Source organism: Stegastes partitus, unplaced genomic scaffold (assembly GCF_000690725.1).
Source record: "Stegastes partitus isolate 25-593 unplaced genomic scaffold, Stegastes_partitus-1.0.2 Scaffold1331, whole genome shotgun sequence".
NCBI lineage: Eukaryota > Metazoa > Chordata > Actinopteri > Pomacentridae > Stegastes > Stegastes partitus.
Window position 1 is genome coordinate 126,852 of NW_007579062.1, and position 18,922 is coordinate 145,773.

At 40.9% G+C, this 18,922-nt stretch overlaps 3 protein-coding genes across 3 annotated transcripts in view; 1 reads left to right on the forward strand and 2 right to left on the reverse strand.

The window, feature by feature from the left end:
• Positions 1–3,801: 3,801 nt before the first annotated feature.
• Positions 3,802–4,953, reverse strand: foxl1 (forkhead box L1). The gene has a single exon (XM_008298608.1). It carries the CDS (start codon positions 4,951–4,953, stop codon positions 3,802–3,804), a length of 1,152 nt encoding a protein of 383 aa, XP_008296830.1.
• A 5,007-nt stretch (positions 4,954–9,960) lies between these two features.
• On the reverse strand, positions 9,961–13,089 carry acd (ACD shelterin complex subunit and telomerase recruitment factor). The gene has a single exon (XM_008298609.1). The coding sequence runs from the start codon at positions 13,087–13,089 to the stop codon at positions 11,674–11,676; it is 1,416 nt and encodes a 471-aa protein (XP_008296831.1). The 3' UTR covers positions 9,961–11,673.
• A 3,142-nt stretch (positions 13,090–16,231) lies between these two features.
• Positions 16,232–18,922, forward strand: part of gan (gigaxonin) — a 16,369-nt gene continuing 13,678 nt past the window's right edge. Inside the window, exons 1-3 of the mRNA XM_008298604.1 lie at positions 16,232–16,326; positions 17,927–18,130; positions 18,311–18,425. Of these exons, the coding sequence (XP_008296826.1) occupies positions 17,946–18,130; positions 18,311–18,425 (300 nt within the window). The 5' untranslated portion in view covers positions 16,232–16,326; positions 17,927–17,945. The remainder of the gene's footprint in view (positions 16,327–17,926; positions 18,131–18,310; positions 18,426–18,922) is intronic.

Here is an 18,922-nt window from a genome sequence, read left to right on the forward strand (position 1 = left end):
AACTTTGTCTTTATTAGCTTTTGCCTCCTGTGGTTGGACATCAAACTGTCCTTTGACGTTCTTTGTGACGCCGTCGCGGCCTTTCAGCTCCTCTGCTGCTGTAGTGACGCTTGAACGCATGGAGCTGCTGCCAGAGGACAGAAGGCTGCTCACACACATGACGGACTTCAACTGAGAAGTCATGGAGAAGTTTGCAGAGCAGAAAGAGAGAAGAGCCACAGTTTGAAACAGCTCCAGACTGGTGGCTTGTTTTAGAGGATGAGAGCTGCTGAGCCTGATGACCGTGGAGCTGTATGAGTGTCTCTGTAACCGGCACAGGAAGCTGCTGTTAACCTCACAGGTGGAAACTACAACTTTTACTGCAGCATTGACGCCTAAAAATGAGGCGTTCTCATGAAACACAGAGCGCACCTGCATCACTGTTCATCTGCTCAGAGAGAAGAGCGAGTGTAGAATTCATGTAACCCGGTTTAACCTCAGACAAATTAGAACGTCCTAGTTTATTGTTTTTAACGTCAGTTCTGGTCACACACCTGTCAGAGCACCACAGAGACCAACAGCAGCTCCCAGTCTGCTGTGTGGGGCGTTCAGGGAACATCAGTGAATCATAGAGTCCATCAATACATAAATGTTCTGCCTTTGACCAGGTGGGAGGTGCAACAAAATGAGAAAGTGGGTCGTACTGGTGCTACCAGTGATAGAGTTAGTGTGGAGCCCTGAATGGTGTGTTGGTTTTATATAAATAATTTAAATTATTTATGTGTTTTGTGTTTGTTCAGATCCTGTAAATATTGATAAAAGTTTGATGAATGGTTTAGAAATGTAGTTCTGGTCAGACTTAATAATGTTAAATTAGATTATGACGAGAATATCCTCCAAAGATAGAACATGTGGAAAATAGTTGTGCCTGATGTTCATATTCTCATTTCTGATTTAAAGTTAAAGGTCATTTCACCAGCCGCCACTGATTATGGAGCCAATTAAATTAAATTACCTCCACTTGAACTTTTGCAGAAATTTGACTTTAAATCACACACAGTGTTTAGCTGATTTAATATTATTATGTCATAAAAATAATGTTTCTGCTCAGAAACAACAAAAGATAATCTATATTTTTGAGTTGTGACAACTTTTATTGAAAACTTCAACTAACAAACTACACTGAAGTAAACATTTGCTTTTTTTTTCTATATTTAAAGGTATCATAGCACTTATTACTTTTAGTTGTAAGTTTTTAAGTTTATTACTTATTAAATGTTGTTTTAATTAGCATTTTCACATTATTTACGACTATTTTTTGAAGTTTGCGTATATAATTATCATAAATATGATCATAAGTTGGCATATTTTTTGAAAAATTAAGTTTCTAAAATTCAAGAAGACTTAAAATCCTGAAAGAAAAATTCAGTTATTGAGCCAATTAAATTAAATTACCTCAACCAGAGCTGAGTTTTAATTGAACTAATGCAGAAATTTGAGTTTAAATTACACACAGTGTTAAGTTGATTTAATATTATTACATCATCAAAATAATGTTCCCGCTTAAAAACAACAAAAAATAAATATCTTTGAGTTAAGATAACTTTTAATTAAATTACATGCAACAATCTACACTGAAGTAACTGCCATTTAAATGCTGTTTTATGTGGAATTTTCACATTATTTACGATTACTTTTTGAAGTTTTGTGTCTGTAGTTATCACAAATATGAACATAAGTTGGCATTTTTTAAAAAAAAGTTTCTAAAATTCAAGAGGACTTGAAATCCTAAATTGAAAGTGAAGAAAAATGTAATTATCAAACCAATTTAATTAAATGAAAGTTCAAATTACCCACAATGTTAAGTTGATTCAACGTTATGTCATAAATATAATGTTTGGAACTTTAAGGGTTTTAAATAAATTTGCAAATTTGACTTTTTTTGTCGAGCAACCTGCTTTAATTACTTTTTAGAACGTGGTCGCTGCTTTTTAACAGTTCAGATCATAATGAGATGACAGAAGGTGTCAGAATTTCAGGACATATTTCTGTTTTTTCTTGATATTTTAATGATGATACTTTGCTATAAATCTGTTGATGCCCATAAACCCATCCTGGATTTCTTCTATTTCTTTCTGATCCCTTGTATAAATATTCTTGTTCATTAAATCTCTGATGCAGCTGAAGCTTTCTGATCCTCACTGAACCCTGTTGGCTTCCAAGGAACCTAAAAACAAACACGCGGATACATGTGGAGCCTCGGTGCAGCGATGGTAATACTTGTATTTGTGGTTTTAAATAAGTCACGAGGGCTTTTTGTTACCAAACTAAACTTTATTTTGCAGCAAAAATGAATGAATCCAGATCCGGAGCAGAGCAGGAACACAGAGCAGATTCTGGTTACAATAATAAGCACTGAACGTCTTGTTTTTGGCATCTGCACACTCATGACATTCAAGACTTTTAATCTCATCATGAATGAATCAAGAAATACTGTAAACGTGAACTTTTCCTACATATTCACAGATGGACTTTTTTTTTTCTTTTTTGTTGTGTTAAGCAATGAATTTTGCGCAGCCAGACACTCTGAGGAGCAAAGGGAAGGAAATGGTGAATATAACCACAAACCTGACAATTACGCATGCGTAAAGATGGACTTAAACGCCCCTTTTTGTCGCTTATAGTCAACGTGAAATCATTGGACTAAAGTGCTGGTTCTCGGGATGAAACCAGTTTATTTATTTTTAACAAAAGTCCGATTGCAGTTTGCTCTGGTTGTATTTTTTCAGGCAAGTTAAGTGAATTAGACGGTTTATTGTTTGGCTGCTTGGATACAACATTTACAAGACAGACATTACTGGAAGCATGAAAGTGATCAAATCACTGAAGTAAAGAACAAAAAGCCAGCAGACAGTTAGTGTAAAAAAAAGAAAAAAAAAACACGCTTTAACCTGTTTTGAGAAACAAAGTTTAAATTTTTTTTTTAAAAAAGGTGAATACAGCCACAAACCTGACAATTACGCATGCGTAAAGATGGATTAAAACGTCCCACTTGTTGCTCGTTCTCACTGTGAGATGAAACCAGTGTGGTTTTTTATTTTTTTTTCCCACTTGCAGTAAAAGTCCAAATATCGTTTCCTCTGGAGAATCACAATATTTTCTTTTCAGGCAAATTAAGCGGATTATTACAGACTGTTTTTCGTTTGGCTTCTTACATCTGAAAGTTTTTGCCGAGGAGATTGATTTCGTCACTCAAAAAAAAAAAAAAACATTTTGAGGCGCAAACAAAAAGTGGTGAATGTAACCACAAACCCGACAATTACGCATGCGTAAAGATGGGTTTAACCGCCTCCCTTGTTGCTCACAGTCACTGAAAAGAGTGGAATAAAGTCCTGGTGCTCAGGATGAAACCAGTGGCTTGTTTTGTTTTTACATTTTTAACAGAAGTCTAAATTCAGTTTCCTCTGAAGAATCATCTTGTTTTATTTATTTTTTTCTGGTAAATCTAGTCTGGTAATTGATTAGATGTTTAGTATTTACAAAAGACACAATTACTGAAGTAAATAAAAAGATCCAGGCAGCAGACAGTGAAAGCGTTTAACCTGTTTTGAGGAGAAAAGGGAAAAATGGTGAATACAACCACAAACCTGACAATTACGCATGCGTAAAGCTGGACCTAAACGCCCCCCGCTGCTCTTATTCACTGTCTGAATTGTAGATGATGAAGATGGCAGAGATCCTGAAAACAGCCAACAAACACAGAGTCTCATAAAAAGCTAATGAGAGACTTTTACGCATCGGCGCGTAAAACCCGTGAAAGTCTCATTTAAAATGCAGCACTTTGTCCGGGCAGGTGAGCGACAGGTAGGAGCAGAACGGGAATCCCATCTGGTAGAGCTGATGCTGCCGAGCACCGAGAACCACGGAGGAGCTGAACCCCGGACTCTGTGCCTCCGCTGACAGACCGAGGACGCTGCTGCGCATTTCGTCTTCGCTCCTGGATAAGATGCTCTCGATGCTGAACGCTTTGGATTTATCCCGGCTCGGAACGTTTCCTTTCGGCCTGTCCTGCGCAGGTGCGACCAGGTTTGTGTTTCCTGCGCAGCTGACGGCGCAGAGCGGACCTCTGTCCCTCCCGGTGAACGCGGACCGTCTCTCCTCCGGCTCCCGGTGGACGGACGCTCCGGGCAGATGCGCACCGTCCAGCCACAGTGGAGGGTGCCTCGGAGCGGCACAGGGCTCCGGCTGCGAGGCCTCTGGCCTCCTCCCGGCGGACGCAGCAGTGTCCTGGCTGGGGAAAACCTTCAGCCTCTGCGTGGGAGGATTCTGCGGTTGCTCCAGCTGGTTAAACTCCACTAGAACAGGTTTGGTGTCCGGCTGAGTCTTCGCGTCCTCCACAGCTGGAGCCTCTGAGATCCTGGAACCCGTCTGAGGCTTCCCGGAGGAGTGAGGGTCCCTGGGCGGCCCCGGGCCCTTCATGCGCTTGTGTCCGGCGGCTTTAGAGTCCAGAGCCTCCTGCTGGCTCTTCGCCTTCCTCTTCCTGCGGCGGTAGTTGCCGTTTTCAAACATGTCCAGACACTTGGTGTCCAGCGTCCAGTAGCTGCCTTTGCCCGGGCGGCCCTTCTCTCGGGGCACCTTGATGAAGCAGTCGTTCAGGGACAAGTTGTGCCGGATGGAGTTCTGCCAGCCCTGCTTGTTGTCGTGGTAGAAGGGGAACCGGTCCATGATGAACTGGTAGATGCCGCTGAGCGTGGCGCGCTGCTCCGGTGCGCTCTTGATGGCCATGGCGATGAGCGCGATGTAGCTGTACGGAGGCTTCTGCGGAGGCTCCTGACGGGCCGGGACGAAGCTCAGGGCGGCGGGCACCACGCCTCCGCTGTCCCCTCCGTACAGGTAGATGAGCGGGGGTCCGGAGAGGCTCAGCGCCGAGGATGCCACTCCGAGAGCCGGCAGGCGGCCGTGGTAGAGAGTCATGACGCCGGGGAAGCTGCGCTGTGTCCCGGGGAAGGCTGCGGCTGCTCCCGGAGCTCCTCTCCTCCGCTGACTGATCCCGCAGCCTCATGAGGGCCCCAGAAAAATGTTAATAATTGTTGTACGTTTGCTGTGTTATGTTGACTTTGCACTGGGAAATAAATTGTCCATCATAAACAGTGTTCGCTGTTCTCAGCCCACCCACATTAATTAAAATTTCATTGCGCTCAGACTCCCTCGCGCTCCCCTCCTCCGGCCCGCAGCCAATCAGGCTCCGTCTTATTCCCTCATCTGTTTATAGAATTAGTCGCTTGATAAGTCTGCCCACCCAGGTCGAATCAAGCTGTGTTTATTTGGAAAAATTTCCGGGCAGCCAATACATAAACGCTGTGATGTGCTGTTTGAAATATCGCGTCCACCGCTGACGCTCACACAGAGAGAACAAGCAAACATGTCCGCGGCAGCGCCTCCAAACACAGACGAGAAGTTGTGCGTTCAGTCCTGCTGCTGCTGCTGCTGCTGCTGCACGGACACACAACCACACAACCCGCGGACCGACGACCACCACCACCATCATCATCATTATTATTATTATTATTATTATTATTATTATTATTAGTTTACACACTAAAAAGTTCACACGTCTGAATTTTCACGTTTTTAAAAATTGTTCTTTAATTGAAAGTCTTCCAGAAATAATCCAAAGTAAAATAATAAATATTCTAACATATAGATAATATATAAACATTTGAAGCAGAAGATTTTGTGTCTCTTTCTGGTCATTTTGTGTGTCTGTTGTCATTTTGTGTTTCTTGATGTTCATCTTGTTCATTTGTGTCTGTTTGTGTCTCTTTTTGCCATTTTGTGTCTGTTTGTGTTCACTTTGTGTCTCTCTGCGGTCACTTTGTGGTAATTTTGAGTCTCTTTGTGATCATTTTGTGTGTCTGTGTCGTCATTTTGTGTTTCTTGATGTTCATCTTGTGCCCTGTTGTTGTTGATTTATGTCTTTTCATTTCTTTGTGGTCACTTTTTGTCTCTTTTTGTCATTTTGGGTCTTTTTTTTGTTCACTTTGTGTCTTTTTTTGTTTATTTTGTATCTCTTTGTGTTCACTTTGTGTCTCTTTGCATTAATTTTTTGTCTCTTTGTGGTCGTTTTGTGTTGTATTTTTTTTTTCTCATGGTCATTTTGTGTCACTGTGTGGCCACTTTGCAATAATTTTGTGTCTCTTTTTGCCATTTTGTGTCTCTTTGTGTTCACTTTGCAGTCATTTTGTGTCTCTTTTTGCCATTTTATGTCTCTTTATGTTCACTTTGTGTCTGTTTGTGGTTGTTTTGTGTCTCTGTGTTCACTTTGTGTCTCTGTGATAATTTTGTGTCACTGTGTGGTCACTTTGCAGTCATTTTGTGTCTCTTTGTGTTCACTTTGTGTGTCTTTGTGGTCATTTTGTTGTTTTTTCATGATCACTTTGCATCTCTTTTGTAATTGTGTTGCTCCCTGTGATTATTGTGTGTCTCTTTGGAACCACTTTTCTCCTTTTTGTGGCCACTCTGTGTTCATTTGTGGTCTTTTTGTGTCTCTTTGCGGTCACTTTGTCACTCTTTGTCGTTCTTTTGTGCGTCTTGCTGTGACATAAGTGGTATTTGTGGCGTCTGATCCGGGCCTCCAGACACTTTGGTCCTGACTCACCAGCAGCTGAAACTTTAACTTCTGCTCATCGGCTAAAGTTTTGAGTGATTTCAGAGGAAAATGAAGAACGTTGTGTAAATCTGTGCAGCTTTCTGGTTAATATTCGGTTTGAAATCATTCTGGCTGAGCATGAAAGCAGTGAAACAAATGAGGGGAGCACTTTTAATTGCTGCAGCTCGACTGTATTTCCTTACAAGGACAACACGGACTGTGTATTATTTGTAGATGTGAGCATGATGCTTTATATTCCCTATTTTCCTGTTTATAGGTCAGAGGAGGATTATAACAACTTTACAAGTGCACACAGCTGGCTGCTGCTTACATTAGAGGACGGCAGCTTTCTGAGGATAAACTCACAACTCGCTCTTTTCTGTTTCTCTCTGAGCAGACGGTGATTCATTAGCAAATTAAACTAAACCAACAGGCAAGTCCGGGGCGAGCTCAGGAGCTTCAGAGGAAATTCTTTCTGTCCGATCTGCAGAAAACACGTTTAATTACGGATATTAATGCGTTTATTTACGAGCAGCTGCAGCAGACAGATGAGCTGTGATGTTTGTAAGTTACAAGTGTTGTTACCCACTTATCTGCTGCTCCAGTTCACTAAAACTGGACTCAGTCAAAAGTTCAGGAGCCTGAAGTCGCCGAAAAGGAGCAATAATTCACTAAACAGGAGTTTTAATTCATTCAACAGGAGTTTGAATTAACCAGCCTGGAGTTTAAATTCACCAAACTGGAGTTTATATTCATCAAGAGCTATAAATCACTACAAAAGGAGCAATAATTCATTAAACTGGAGTTTAATCCAACAAACAGTAGTTCTAACTCACCAAGCAGGAGCTTAAATTTATCAAACTGAAGTTTAAATTCACCAAACTGGAGTTTAAATTCACTGAACTTGAGTTTAATTTGTTAAACTGGAGTTTTAATTCACCAAACTTGAGTTTAAATTTAGGAAGCTGGACCTTTTATTCACAAAAAGTACTTTTATTCATTAAACAGGAGTTTAAATTCACCAAACTTGAGTTTTAATTTGTTAAACTGGATTTTAAATTCACTAAACTTGAGTTTAAATTTAGCAAACTGGACCTTTAATTCCCCAAGAAGTAGTTTTATTAATTAAACAGGAGTTTTAATTCACAAACTGGAATTTTAATTCATCAAACTACTTTTAATTCATCAAACTGGGGATGTAATTAATTAAACTGGAGTTTAATTCACCAAACATGCTTTAATTATTTATTATGTGGCTGTTTTGTGTCGTTCTTCAGTCATTTTCTTTCTATTTGCTGTAGTTTCGTATTAATTTTTGTTCATTTTGTGTCTTTAATTCACTCAACAAGTTCTTTTAATTCACAAATTGTTTCTTTTTCTTCTTATTTTGTCGCTTTCTGGTCATTTTAAGTCTTTGTGATCATTTTGAATCTGTTTGTTGTAGTTTTTTCATTTTCTTTGTCTCATTTTCTCTGTTTGTTTTTGCATGTCGTTGTTTTGTACTCGTACATGTGTGATGAAAATAAAGTTGAATCTAATCTTTTGTGTCTCTTGCGGCCTTGTTGTGCGTCTTTACAGTCATTTTGTGTTCGTTTGTTGTAGTTTTGTGTCTCTTTGGAGGTGTTTTTCAGCTATTTGTGTTAATTTTCCTTTTTGTTGGTCGTTCTGATTATTTCACTTTTCTGTTGGTTTGTGTGTCTTTAAAGTCATTTTGAGTCTTTTTTTGTGGTTCTTTATAATCATTGTGTTTGTTTTGTGTCTCTTTGTCGTCACCTTCTGTTTGTTCAACGTGCTTTTGTAACTATTTGTGTTGATTTCGTGTTTTGTTTTTTTCCCTTTTCTGCGTCTTTGTGTTTATGTGCAGTGGTTTTCTGTGGATTTGTGTTTATTTTGTGTCTCTTTTTAGTAATTTGGGTCTTTTTGAGGCTGTTTAAACTATTGGTTTCGTTGGTTTTGTGTTTGTTTGTGTCATTTTTTGCCTGTTTGTTGTGGTTTTGCATTTACATTTGTTTTCATTGTCCGTCTCTTTGCAAGCATTTGTGTTCATTGTTGTTTGTTTTGCATTTCTATGATTATTTTCTGTGATGTTTGCATCATTTTGACTGTTTTTGTGGTTGTTTTGTGTCTTTTTTAAGTGACTTCTTTGTCTTTTTGGTCGTTGTGAGTGTATTTGCGGTCATTCTGCATCTCCGAGTGGCTTCATTGTGTACATTTGTGTTACATCTGCAGTCAGTTTTCATCTATTTGTGTTCATTTTGTGAGTCTTTTTACTAATTTTTACTCTTTCTGGTAAATTTGCAACCGTTCCTCCTCTCAGATTTGACATTTCGCTTCTCTTTGGGGTTGTTTTGTGTTACTTTCTGGGTAAATTTGCAACCGTTCCTCCTCTCAGATTTGACATTTCGCTTCTCTTTGGGGTTGTTTTGTGTTACTTTCTGGTCACTGTGCGTCCAGTTGTGCTTCTTTTGTGACTCTTAACAGACATTTTGCATCTATTTGTGTTCATTTTGCTCTTTTTGTTGGTCAGTTTGCATCTCTTTCTCTTCATTTCGGCTGTTTTAAGTCTTTATTTCGCGTCTCTTTGCGGCCGTGTTGCGTGTCTTTACAGTCGTCTTCTATTTGTTTGCAGTTATGTGTGTGTTGGTGGTTGTTTGTGTAACTTTATCATCATTTTGAGTCTTTTTTGTTGTTGGTTTGCATTCCTCTCTGATCATTTTGATTTTCTTTGTTCCTGTTTTGTCGCTTTATGTTGTTTCTACACTTATTTCGTGTCTTTCTGGTCGTTCTGGGTCTCTCTGCTTGTATCCGGCCTCCACCTTTTCTTTGTTTGCTCGTGTTTTGTGTCGGTCCGGTCGTGCTTGTGTGTGTCTGTCATTATTTTACAGCTGTTTGCAGAAGTCGTGTTGTTGTTTAGTCTCTTTGTGGTGGCTGGACTTCACAGCGTGGCATCTCTGGGTCTGTGTTCGGTGTGGAAACGACACCACATCCGATTGGTTTCACACTTCAGCCTGACGTAACCAGTTTCCACCGTTCGACCCGATAAAAAGCTTTTCCTTCTTTTCGTTCCTGTAAAGTTTATTCTGAAATCTAGCAGATCCAGACGTCTTTTAAGACAGAAAATACTCAGTGATGCATAAAAAAATTTAAGTCTGATTTGAAAATGATGCTTCTGACCTGCTGAAGCCCTGAATGTTCACATGATGTTTCTGATTTCAAACTTTTCCAAACCAGACGTCTGCAGAAACAAGTTTTCTGATGGAGACAAAAACAACATGAGAATAACTTGGATGCACCAGTTTCAGCCTCTTTGTTCAGGTTTTATTTTATATTTCTGGTCTTAAACGACAGCAATGTGTGTGTTTACTGACACCTGCTGGACAAACAGGGAACTGCTTCTCTTTTATTCCTGTAAATGTTCACTTTTAGTTGTCGTTTTTAGTGTCTCGTGCTGCTTGTTTGACTCCCTTTGTGCTGCTTTTGTGGCTCTTTGCAGCCCAGATTCCCTGATCGTATGAAGTTTGCATCAAAACAATCCGACGTTGCTCAAACAAACTCGTATAAATCACCGAATTCTGGGCAGAAAAACGTGGGATTTCCAAATCTGAATCATTCTAATCCAAATTTTAACTTTTGAATTTGGAGTTTTCAGGTTTCAGGAGCCAGATGTTGATGCAGCTTTAATGTTTTTTCTCTTTGAGTTTAATAATCGAACCTTAAATTGAGCAGCGACGGCACACGAAACACAGGAAGGAGGATTTCAGTTCACGTTACAAAACACAGGAGCTCGTTTTTCTGTTTGCTTTGTTTAAGCTGAACAATATTTTTTTTCATAAACTCAAAGACAGAAGTTAAAGGTAGCAAACTGCTGTAAACACTTTTTTCCAACATGACAGCACAGAACACTTAGTCTGCTCATTAGATTTTTATTTTCTCTTCAATCGATTGTTTTATTGTAAATTTACTAAACTACAGAAAACAATATTTGTTTTGTTTTTGTCACAGGACTCCAGAGATATTCACTTTACCGTCATGTTCACCACAGAAAAGCAGCAAATCTTCACATCTGAGGAGTCACAACATCAGATATTTGACTTTTTTTTCTTCGGTTTTAGCTGCTGATGGATCTTCTGTTGACTGAATAATCAATGAATCGATGAAACACTGCAGCTCTGTCACATTTCTCATCAATAATTCATTAGTTTGTCTGCAAAACGCCACCAAAAGCCAGTTAGAACTTCTTTTTTGTAGAGAAAAATCCAAACACATTCACTGAAGCGTCACAAAAAAAAAAGCATCAAATCCTCATTTTTAAAATCTGAAACCATCAAATGTTGAATATTTTTACTTTGGTTGCTTATAAATTTTTTGTCACTAATTAATCAACGAAACACAGAAGCTCTGGTAGATTTCCATGAAATGATTCATCGTTTTGGGGGGAAAACTTTAACTTTGCATCAGGTTCGACAAAGAAACCTTGAAATGTTTGTATATGAGGAGTCAGAACATTAAATATTTGACATGTTTGCTCAAGTTTTAGCTGCTGATGAGTTTTCTGTCAGTCAACTAATCGATTAATCGACAAAACACAGCAGCTCTGTTCGATTCCCATTGAATGAAGCATCATTTTGTGGGAAAAACATCACGTCTTGTTCAGTTTTGCATCACGTGTGACAGAGAAAAGCATCAAATCTTCACATCTGAGGAGTCAAAACATCGAGTGTTTGACATTTTTGCATCAGTTTTAGCTGCTGATGAATTTTCTGTTCGACTAATTCATTAATCAAGAAAACACGCAGCTCTGTTTCCGTTAAATAATTCATCATTTTGTGTGAAAAACACCGCGTACGTCTTGTTTTGTCCAAAAAATCCAGATATTCACTTTGCTTTCATGTGCGACGAACAAAAACGTCACATCTTCGTGTCTGAAGGCGTCACAACAGCAAATATTTAACTTTTTAGGTCCAAACCCAACAGAACGGTTGCAGATGAAACGTTAACGTCCAACAAGCTGAACCCAAAAACCGAGCGGCTCAACCAGAACCTGCTCAGACGACGTCCTGAGTTTGGTCCGTCTGATTCGGGCTCAGGAGGTACTTCACCGCCCAGTGCAGCAGCGACGCCGCCACTCGGAACCGGCTGAGATCCTGCAGGTTCTGTCCGCTCACCTGGTAGGAGTAGGAGAACGGCGAGCTGTCGCTGTGCACGCTGGGAGTGTTTCTGGTCCGCTTGGGGCTGATCCTGCTGCTGCCGCTGGCCTCCTCGGTTCCGGAGCTTCCGGCCTGAGAGTCGAAGAGCCACGACGGAGGACTGGTGCTGAGCTCCTCCTCCACCAGCGTGCTCAGAGCTTCGGGCGACGGATCGCTTCGCTTCCTCTTCGCCTTCCTGGGTTTCTCCTCCGTTTCGTTGCCGTCCTGCTCCACGGCGAGGAGGTTCTGGCGTCCCGTGGAGGCTCCGTCTGGAGGACTGGATGAGGACGAAGCAGCAGCAGTGGAGACGAAGCCGCTCGGCTGGTTCTGGTACGCCGGGAGGAAGCTGGACTCGCTGGAGACGGCTGCAGCGTCTGTGGTTGGTGGTGGTGGTGGTGGTGTAGCTTCTGGGGAGGTCGAAGAAGAGGAGATGCACAGAGGAGGAAATATGTCCCAGGGGTTGGAGAGAGACTCCTCCATCACCTCCTCCACCAGTAAGGGTGAGCTCTGGGTGGAATCCATCTGCTGCTCATCACCTGAAAGCTCCTCCGGTATGAGGAGACACCTCATGGGGACGCTGAAAGGCTCCTCCCCCTTATATGTGACTCTGTCCAGGTCCCAGCCGGTGGTGTGGAGGCCCAGCGGGGTCGAGGTGGAGGGTTTAGGGCTCAGTCTGACCCGGATGTCCTGCAGCAGCTCCTGCAGACAGTCGTGCCGCCACTCGCCCAGCAGCTCGGAGAGCTCGAACCCACACTGGCTCCTCTGCGACTCCTCGCGGCCCAGCAGCGCCCTCCACGTCTGGCAGATCTTCACCCGGACCGAGCTCAGCGTGGTGCAGCAGGGCGTGTTGTCCTTCAGCGGGCCGGCGGCCGTCGTCGCCAGCTCGCCGACCGACAGGAAGAACCTGCACCGGGTCTGCTCCGGCGCCATGTGGAAGAGCAGCCGGTAGTCCTGGATGCACACGGTGGTGTTGAGCAGGCTGGAGAAGCTCTCGCGGTCCTCCTGCTCCTGGAGAAGCTCCCAGGCGGCGGCGGTGAGGACGGCCGGGATCTGGAGCTGCCCGTCGGACAGGTAGAGCAGCCCGGTGGGGCCCTCGGAGCTCCAGGGCTGAGCCTGGGACAGAGACAACTGCCCCACCCCGATGACGTGAGCCCTCAGCTGGCCGCCGCTGCTCCTGCCACCCTGCTGCTCCTCGTCATCCTCCTCCGGGACGCTGTAGCTCAGGATCAGACTCTCGATCCACGGAGTCAGTCGGCCGCGAGCCGGCCGAGGCATGTTGGGACGATCAGGCTGTTCGTCTCCAGTTAGAGTCCGTCAGTGGTTCCTCCATCACAACATGACTGAGGGAGAAAAGACAACATCCAGTAGTCACTAGAAAACAATAAATAATAATAAAAACGAGCAAAGCAAGAACACTTCAGCAGCTTAGGACTTTAACTTAGAGTCCACACTGAAGCTGGGTCTGAATTTACATGTTCTGATCCAGGATTTAAGGGAAAAGATGTTAAAGAACAAAACAACCAATAAAATCTGACTTGTCTTTTAAAGAGTATTTAGTCTCTATTAGAAAATCTGGTGCATGTCGTGGTTTTAGATCAGAAGCTTTTAAAGACTCTTCAGCCTCTCAGGGGGAATCTAGTCCACATCTGACCAGCTTATGTTTGGTGATTTTAGATCTGGAACTGGTCTAATGTGGTCTACGAGCCAAAAAACCCCAAAACAAAACAAACAAACAAACAAACAAACAAACAAACAGTGAAATCAAAGAGAATAAAGGTTTAACAAGTCAGAAACTGTTCTTTGAAGAGTTTTTAGCCTCTCTGGGACAACCTCGTCCAGATTTGAGTAGTGGTCGTGGTTTTATAACTGGACCTGGTCTTATGTGGTCCACATGTGACAAAAACAACACAGAAATCTCCATTTTCAGGCATTTTTACAAACTGAGTGAAGGTTTTAGGTTTTAAACTATCTCTAGCCTCTGCAGGACGATGGACTCCCAGTTTAACCAGTCAATATATAGTAGTTGTTGATCTGGACCTGGTCTACTGTGGTCCAGTTGCAAAAGAATTCAAACAAACAAATGCAATGAAATCTTTCTTTTTTGCATCTTCATGAACAGAATAAAGGTTTTACCATTTTGAAACTGTATTTTAGGGGATCTTTAGCCTCTCAGGAACGATCTAGTCCAGATGTGACCAGTCAGTATATGGATTTAGTGGGTCTGGATCTCGTCTACTGTGGTCCAGTCGCAAACAAAACAAAGCTCCCTTTTGTTGCGTTTTCACGTATAGAACAAACTGTGTTTCAAAGACTCTTTAGCCTCTGTAGGACCCTCTAGTCTAGATTTGACCGGTTTATATATTCTAGCTTTAGATCTAATCCTGGTCTAATGTCTACATGCAAAAAAAGCACAGAAGTCTCATTTTTAGGGCATTTTCACAAACATATAAAAGTTTCACCAATTAGAAACTGTATTTTAATAACTCTTTAGCCTCTTAGGAACAATCTAGTCTAGATTTGACCCGTCCTTGTAAAGTGGTTTCAGATCTGAACTTGGTCTAATGTGGACACAAATCTTCCTTTTCTGGATTTTCACAAATACAATAAAACTTTCACAAATGAGAAGCTGTGTTTTAACTGAGCTTTAGCCTCTGTGGCATAACTTAGCCCATATTTGATCCATCTATATAGAGCTGTTCCAGACACAGACCTGGTCTAATGTGGTCTACTTGTGGAAAAAGGACTAAAATCAAACAGAATAAAGGATTCACAGATTATAAATTGTGCTTTAAAGACTTTTTGGCACCTGAGGGACAATCTGGTGCAGATCTGACAAGTCCCTATATAGTGGTTTTAGATCTGGACCTGGTGAACTGGGTTTTAAAGACTCTGCAGCCTCTCAGGGAGAATCTAATCCAGATCTGACCATCTACATGTAGTGGATTTAGATCTGGACTTGGCTAAATGTGGTCTACTTGTTTTTAAATAAAAGCAGTACAATATCAATCCTTTGCATTGTTCCACATGGACTGAAGGTTTCACAAAGACAGAAGTGGGTTTCAGGCAGCACTGAGTGTTTACCTGAAGTGTTGAACAGAACCTCTAGAACAGAACCAGAAGCTAACTGTCTCCTGTTAGCAGCAGCGATGCTAACTCCGGGTTAGCTAGCATAGCACGACAACGGCGAAGCTCAAATGAGAAGTCCGTGTTGTTACCTTTATGAAATCCCGCTAAAACAAACAGAATTAAACGTTTATCCAAAGACAGCCTGTGTGTTTTCCACCTGTGGTGTAAAGTTACGGCGGCAAAGTCAAGTTACCGAGAAAAAAACAGTAACTAGATCCGTTTCTTTCAAATTTAAAAGCGCAATCGTTCAATTTTAAACTCCTGTACAGACCAGTTTCACCACAAAAACATACGATACAAAATTATATGTATTAGTTTACTAATATAGTCGGTTTATTTAGATAATTTACAATATTTAAAGTATAAAAACGCGATACTAACTAGTGAGAGCTTTTACTGACAGCGGAAGTACTCTTCGGCTGCACTCTGCATTTGGCGGAAGTTGATTTAAAAGCGGCCGTGTTCCGTTTCTTTCTAACGCTCGCTTCTCGTAATTATTTTGAAATATCTACAAGTAAATACAGACTTTTTCCTCTTTTTTTCCTCTAGTTTTTGTACACAAACTAAACAAATATCGCCACAAAACGAAGAACATATGTTCAGCATGTACTCTTTTAAAATTTCAGTCGATTCAGAGGTTGCCAGTAAACTGTTGGAACACTGTTTATGTACACACTTTCCGCCTAGCTGGTGATGCGTTCAGGTAACCCAGCAAAAGTACAACGAACACTGTACATAAATATATTTGTTTGTATTTATCCAGATTAGTATCCCCCGTATAAGTAATACATTATTCATATCAGCGATTTAACCTTCGATTTATAGTAATATTTTTATTTAACCAATATATTTCTTCTGGTTGGAAACAACATAAACAAAAAACAAAACGGGGTAAGACAGCGTGTTAGAGATGTTGGCAATAAGTTTTAACTATTACTTGGTTATTTTTAGTTTTTTACACACAAAAAAAATCTTATAAATCGGTATAAATCTTTTTGGAGATATTTTCTAAAATATATTTTTAAAAACAAAAATAAAAAAATACAGAAATAGTTTAAATTCAATGTCTTACTGAGTTTAATTTTTTTGTTTTTTTGGTCGCTTTTTTCGCTTTTTATGTAATTTCCAGCCAAAAGAAACCTGATGTCAAGTTAATTTATTGAGCCAAACTTTAGGGTGTGTAAGAATAATTTGGGGTCTAATTGTGATTATATATTCACACCAGACTTCTTATTTACCACATCGCCTTCTTGTCTTTGAACGCAGCCCAGTACATGCCTTGACGTCCACTTCCAACATTTCTCGCCCGGAGTGATTCATGTTGCCCTGAGTGCAGACAGGTACACCCTGTGCCCAGAAACAGCAAAGACAATTCACAATCTTCAGGTAAGTCACCGAAAAAACAGGAATTGTTCACATTATTAACGTGACACAACTAGTTTGACCCTTTGTAAACATGCAGGGCATGGCTCAAGCCTGTGTTACTGTGTTGTTTTCCTCATTTCCAGTCTATTTTTCATGTAAATGAAGCCAACGGAACCTGTTTAATTGTTGAATTGTCAGCATTAATGGTGACGTTATGCTGTCTTTGTCGAAGGTACTGTTGTTTACCGACATGTCTGCTGTTTTGCTGCTAGCTTAGCCTTCTCTTGCCAAACTTCATTTAGAAATCTGTCAGTTTAAGAAGTTTCGACTCGGTACAGTGACACAAGCCACTTGGGAAATTAAGTCATTCGTGTCACGAATTTTCTAGTTTTTCCACAACATTCGTCACCGAAATGATTCACCAAGCAGTGTCTTATACTGTCATTGTGTTTACATTTGGTGAAGGCAGCCCGCTAATGTGCGCTGTGCAAGAGGAGGGCTAGCTAGCTACAGAAGTAGCCTGTTAAAGCTATTTTTTATCCAAACAAATATCTTGGGTTGTCTTTTGTTAAGGCCGAATTGAAGAATCTAACCTATTAATTTGTTTGATATAATAAATGATGCTTCATTTTGACTCCAAGATTAATAATGAGCTGTAAGCCATAATTGAGAAGCATTATTAATGAAGTTCAGCCTCTCTGTTGACAAGCTTAGACATGCCCAAAGAGGCACTGTTCTCTCCTGTTAAGCCATTTTTTCAAATCCAAATAAGCTTTTTGTGTTGACTTTTGTGCCAGCCAAATTGAAGAATACATCCTGTTAATTTGTTTAATGTATTAAACTGTGTTTTTAAGTGACTGCAGTTTTTATAATAATCTCTAGAACATAATTAGAGATATTTTTGAGGAACTTCAGTTTGATATAATTTGCTGACAGTATGTTTTCAGACTTAGACATGCTTAAAAAAGGTATTTCCCCATCTGTTAAAGCCATTTTTATCCAAAAAAGTGTTTTATGTTGACTTTTGTGCCAGCTGACTAGAAGACCGCACCCTGTTAATTTGTTTAATGCCTTTTAATTGTGTTTTATTGTGAAATCCAGTTTGATATTGAGCTGCAGAATATAATTAGGAGATATTTTTTCTGAAACTTCAGCTTGATATTCTTTGATGACAATATTTTATTCATGCTTAGACATGCCCGAAAATGCACTTGTTCCTTCTGTTGAAGACATTTTTTTCTTCAAATAAGTGTTTTGTTTTGGCTTTTTGTGCAACTTAAATGAAAGACTGCACCCTGTTAATATACTAAATACCTTAGATTGTGTTTTATTGTGAACTTCAGGTGATATTGAGCTACAGAACATTATTATGAGATATTTTTAAGGAATTCAGCTCTGTTTACATTATGCTTTAGGGCGCAGACGTGCCTGAAAATGCACAGTTGACTCCTGTTAAAGCAGTTTTTTAGACAAATAGCTGCTTTGTTTTGATTTCTTGGAAAGCTCAGTTGAAGATTGTATTTGCTTCATGCATTAAATTGTCTTTGTGACCCCAAGTTTGATTATGAGCTGTATAGATGTTTTTCTTGAAGAGGTTAAACCCGGCGTTCTCTCTTGACAGCACGTTTTCGGGCGCAGACATGCCCGACTCTGCATCCAATGAGCCCGGATCGAAGGTTTCGGACCCTCAGCATTCCCAGAAACTCCTCAGGGTCCTTCGCACCTTCTGGCAGGAGCAGAGTTTCCACGATGCGCTGCTGGTGGTGGATGGAGAGGAGCTTCCTGTGCAGAAAAACATCCTGGCCGCTGCCAGCCCTTATATCAGGTCAGAGAATTTAGCGGTTTGGCTTCAGCAACCCAAATTTAATTATGTATTTGGTATCTGCTGTTTATAGTGATACAGCAACACGGGCGTGTCCACTTTGACTAACGTTACAGCTCCGAGTCGGTCTATATTTAATTGTCGCGCCCTGTCGTGCTAATTAACGTGGTTATTTGCTGTTAGGACCAAGCTGAACTACAACCCTCCTAAAGAAGACGGGTCCACGTACAGAATCGAGCTGCAGGGCGTCTCCATGGCGATCATGAAGCAGATCCTGGACTACATCTTCAGTGGCGAGGTGAGTTTGGACTTCAGGTTAGATCAAATTAAGTGTCACGTGATTGTAAAGTGCACCATGTCAGAGTGACTGCTGTGAAACTGAAGAGTACTTTTTGGATTTTTTTAAACAGACTCCAGAGTAGGAACTCAGAGTCAGCGCACCTTTCATCACTGAGATTCTGACCTGTAGCTTATATTTATTTTTATTTTATTTCTATTCCACCTTTATGTTTTATTCCACACTCAGTCCTCTGTACTTCGGAGACTGTTTTTTTTTTTTTCAGCTGTTTTTTGCTTCAGGGGTTGTTTTGCTCTACTTTTCTCTTCAAAATACCCGGAAGGCGTTTTATCGAATTCAAGTCAGGACGCATCCTTGTCCAGGTAGCAGTTTGCACTTTTTCCTTCTTTAGAAACTGAGCTGTGAGTTTGTTCTTTGGATGCTTCTGCAGACTGGGAGTCGTCTGGTCAGCCAGTGTTTTGGTTTATCCTCAGACATTCATCTATAAATATCATCTC

Excerpts from the sequence above, each read along its gene's own strand:
- foxl1 (XM_008298608.1), bottom strand. The coding sequence starts at position 4,953 with ATGACTCTCTACCACGGCCGCCTGCCGGCTCTCGGAGTGGCATCCTCG.
- acd (XM_008298609.1), bottom strand. The coding sequence starts at position 13,089 with ATGCCTCGGCCGGCTCGCGGCCGACTGACTCCGTGGATCGAGAGTCTG.